Genomic DNA, 2,192 nt, shown 5'->3' with positions numbered 1-2,192 from the left:
GGAAGGAAGGAAGGAAGGAAGGAAGGAAGGAAGGATGGATGGATCCAGGCCAGGAGGTATTCAGGGGATACAACAGCAATAGCACTGAGACTTATATACCGCTTATATTATACAGCACTCTCTGAGCAATTTGCAATGCCAGCATTACTTGCATTACTTTGCATATTGCCCCCAACAATCTGAATCCTCATTTTACCAACCTCGGACGGGTGAAAGTCTGAGTCGACCTTGAACTGCCGGTCAGGATCGAACTCCTGGCAGTGGGCAGTTTGCCTGCAATACTGCATTTTAACCACTGTGCCATCAGGGCTCCAACCAAGTAGCCCTCTCTCCCATCCGGTTTCCCAGCTCCTCTTCTCAACAAAGAATGGAGCGAAGAGATTACGACATCACCACTTCCCTGGGACAACCCAAGAGTGAAATCCTCTTATGACCTCAGGATCTTCTAATTCACCTTTTCTATTCATCTCCCATCCTGAGATCTATTAACTGAGACTATCAACTCAGCCTGATTCCTTGCAAGATCTCTGGATGAAAAGCACAGAGCACAGAGCTCCTTGCTCTTTTTCATCACAAGCCGAAGTACCTTAAATTAAAAATAAAAATCTAAGCTTCACCAGCTGGAGAAGAAGATTTACAAAACCCTGCTAGCGGTAGTCTGCTGCGCGGTCTCCGGCGTGAGCCAAGGGTAAGTCTCTCAGGTATGGCTAGTGGTTAAGCTATGCTGTGCTTAGCGCTACCGATGAATGCTGAATATTCAGCATAGCCAAATAGTAAATATACTCGTTTCTTCTGGGTATTTCATCGAAGCTTAATGATGCCCCCGAGCTGTTTATTGGGGCAGAGGTTAGGCTGCTCCATTACCTGAGCTAATCGCACCATGAAAAGGTTATTGGGATCCTTAGCGTGATATTGTGCCAGCTGTCTCAGCATCGCAGCCAGGCGAGCGTTGTTGGTACCTATGGGTACAGACAGATAGGGTCAGGCAAACAAAACAAAACAAAAGGGGGGGGGAACAAGGTTCTGGGAGGCCGGCCTCATCCACGAAACGTGTGCAAATAAACCTGCTGAGCGTATAATCAAACAGAAAATATCCAGAAACTTACTTGGTTTTAAATCACACTAAATGGAGAATAATCACTGAAGTAAATGCACCGATCAGGTGCTTAAGGTACTTTTTACTGCACGTGATCCCCACAAGAAAAGATTCCAGGTTCGATCTCCAGCAATAACTGCTAGGAAAAGCTTTATAACATCTGGAAAGATGCCACTGTGAGTGCTGTGTAGAGCAGAGATCCTCAACCTTGGCCACTTTAAGACTTGTGGACTTCCACAAGTCTTTAAAGTGGCCAAGGTTGGAGACCCGTGGTGTAGTAGAAAATAACAACTGGACAATTTGAAACGGCATGGGTGGCTTTCTACACCGCAAATCCCTAAGTCTCCAAACGCCCCAAAACTCTGTTTTTGCTACAATAGACTTAACTTTACCACCACCATTGTAGAAGAGCCCCAAAAGGAAATGAGCTAGAAACCAACCCAAGTTAGATTCCTATCTCAAAGCTATTCTCAAGTACTGTTTTGCATTATCCAGCTGAGCTTCACACGGCACTGTCTGGGTCTCCACTCCCATGTGTAGTTCAGTAGTTCCTTGTTGTACGGCCGTCCCTCTTCCCTTCTCACTGCCTTTTCCTGAAAATGACCCACTCTGAATACATTAATTTTATGTCAGCTGGCTCTTTCGAGTCTATTTTAGACAGGTAGTCCTCCGGTTACGACTGTCATTGAGCCCACAATTTCGGTTGCAGTTGTGACGGTCATAAAGCAAGTCACTGATACCATTTTGGTGGCAGTTGTTAAGCAAAATACAGCACTGTTAGCTATGGAGTGTTGTTGTTGTTGTTTGCCAGAAACTGGAAGTACATGACCGTTTCCGGCAAAAAGTTCATAAACTGTGGTCAACTGACTGCAGGATGCTGCAAACAGCTATAAATGCAGGCCAGATGGCCCCAAATATGGATATATGACTGGAAGGAAGCAGATGTTGCTTCAAATCTGGATTGCAAGTAGCTTTTTCAGGGTCCCTCGTAAGTTCGAACGTTCACTAAGCTAGGGCTTTTCAACCAGTGGTACGGGTACCACCTGTGGTACATTGGCACCTGGCAGGTGGTAGGTGACCATCCTAGAAAAGTGGT

General features: G+C 45.7%; 1 protein-coding gene across 1 annotated transcript in view; it reads right to left on the bottom strand.

The window, feature by feature from the left end:
* PSMD2 (proteasome 26S subunit, non-ATPase 2) overlaps positions 1 to 2,192 on the bottom strand; it is a 37,981-nt gene that overhangs the window by 4,233 nt on the left and 31,556 nt on the right. Inside the window, exon 17 of the mRNA XM_015824262.1 lies at positions 865 to 959. Within this exon, the coding sequence (XP_015679748.1) occupies positions 865 to 959 (95 nt within the window). The remainder of the gene's footprint in view (positions 1 to 864; positions 960 to 2,192) is intronic.

The sequence above is a fragment of the Protobothrops mucrosquamatus genome, unplaced genomic scaffold, assembly GCF_001527695.2.
Source record: "Protobothrops mucrosquamatus isolate PMUCROS unplaced genomic scaffold, P.Mucros_1.0 scaffold2173, whole genome shotgun sequence".
Classification (NCBI taxonomy): domain Eukaryota; kingdom Metazoa; phylum Chordata; class Lepidosauria; order Squamata; family Viperidae; genus Protobothrops; species Protobothrops mucrosquamatus.
Note: the sequence above shows the minus strand (reverse complement) of the source record. Positions and strands in the feature narration are given on the sequence as shown.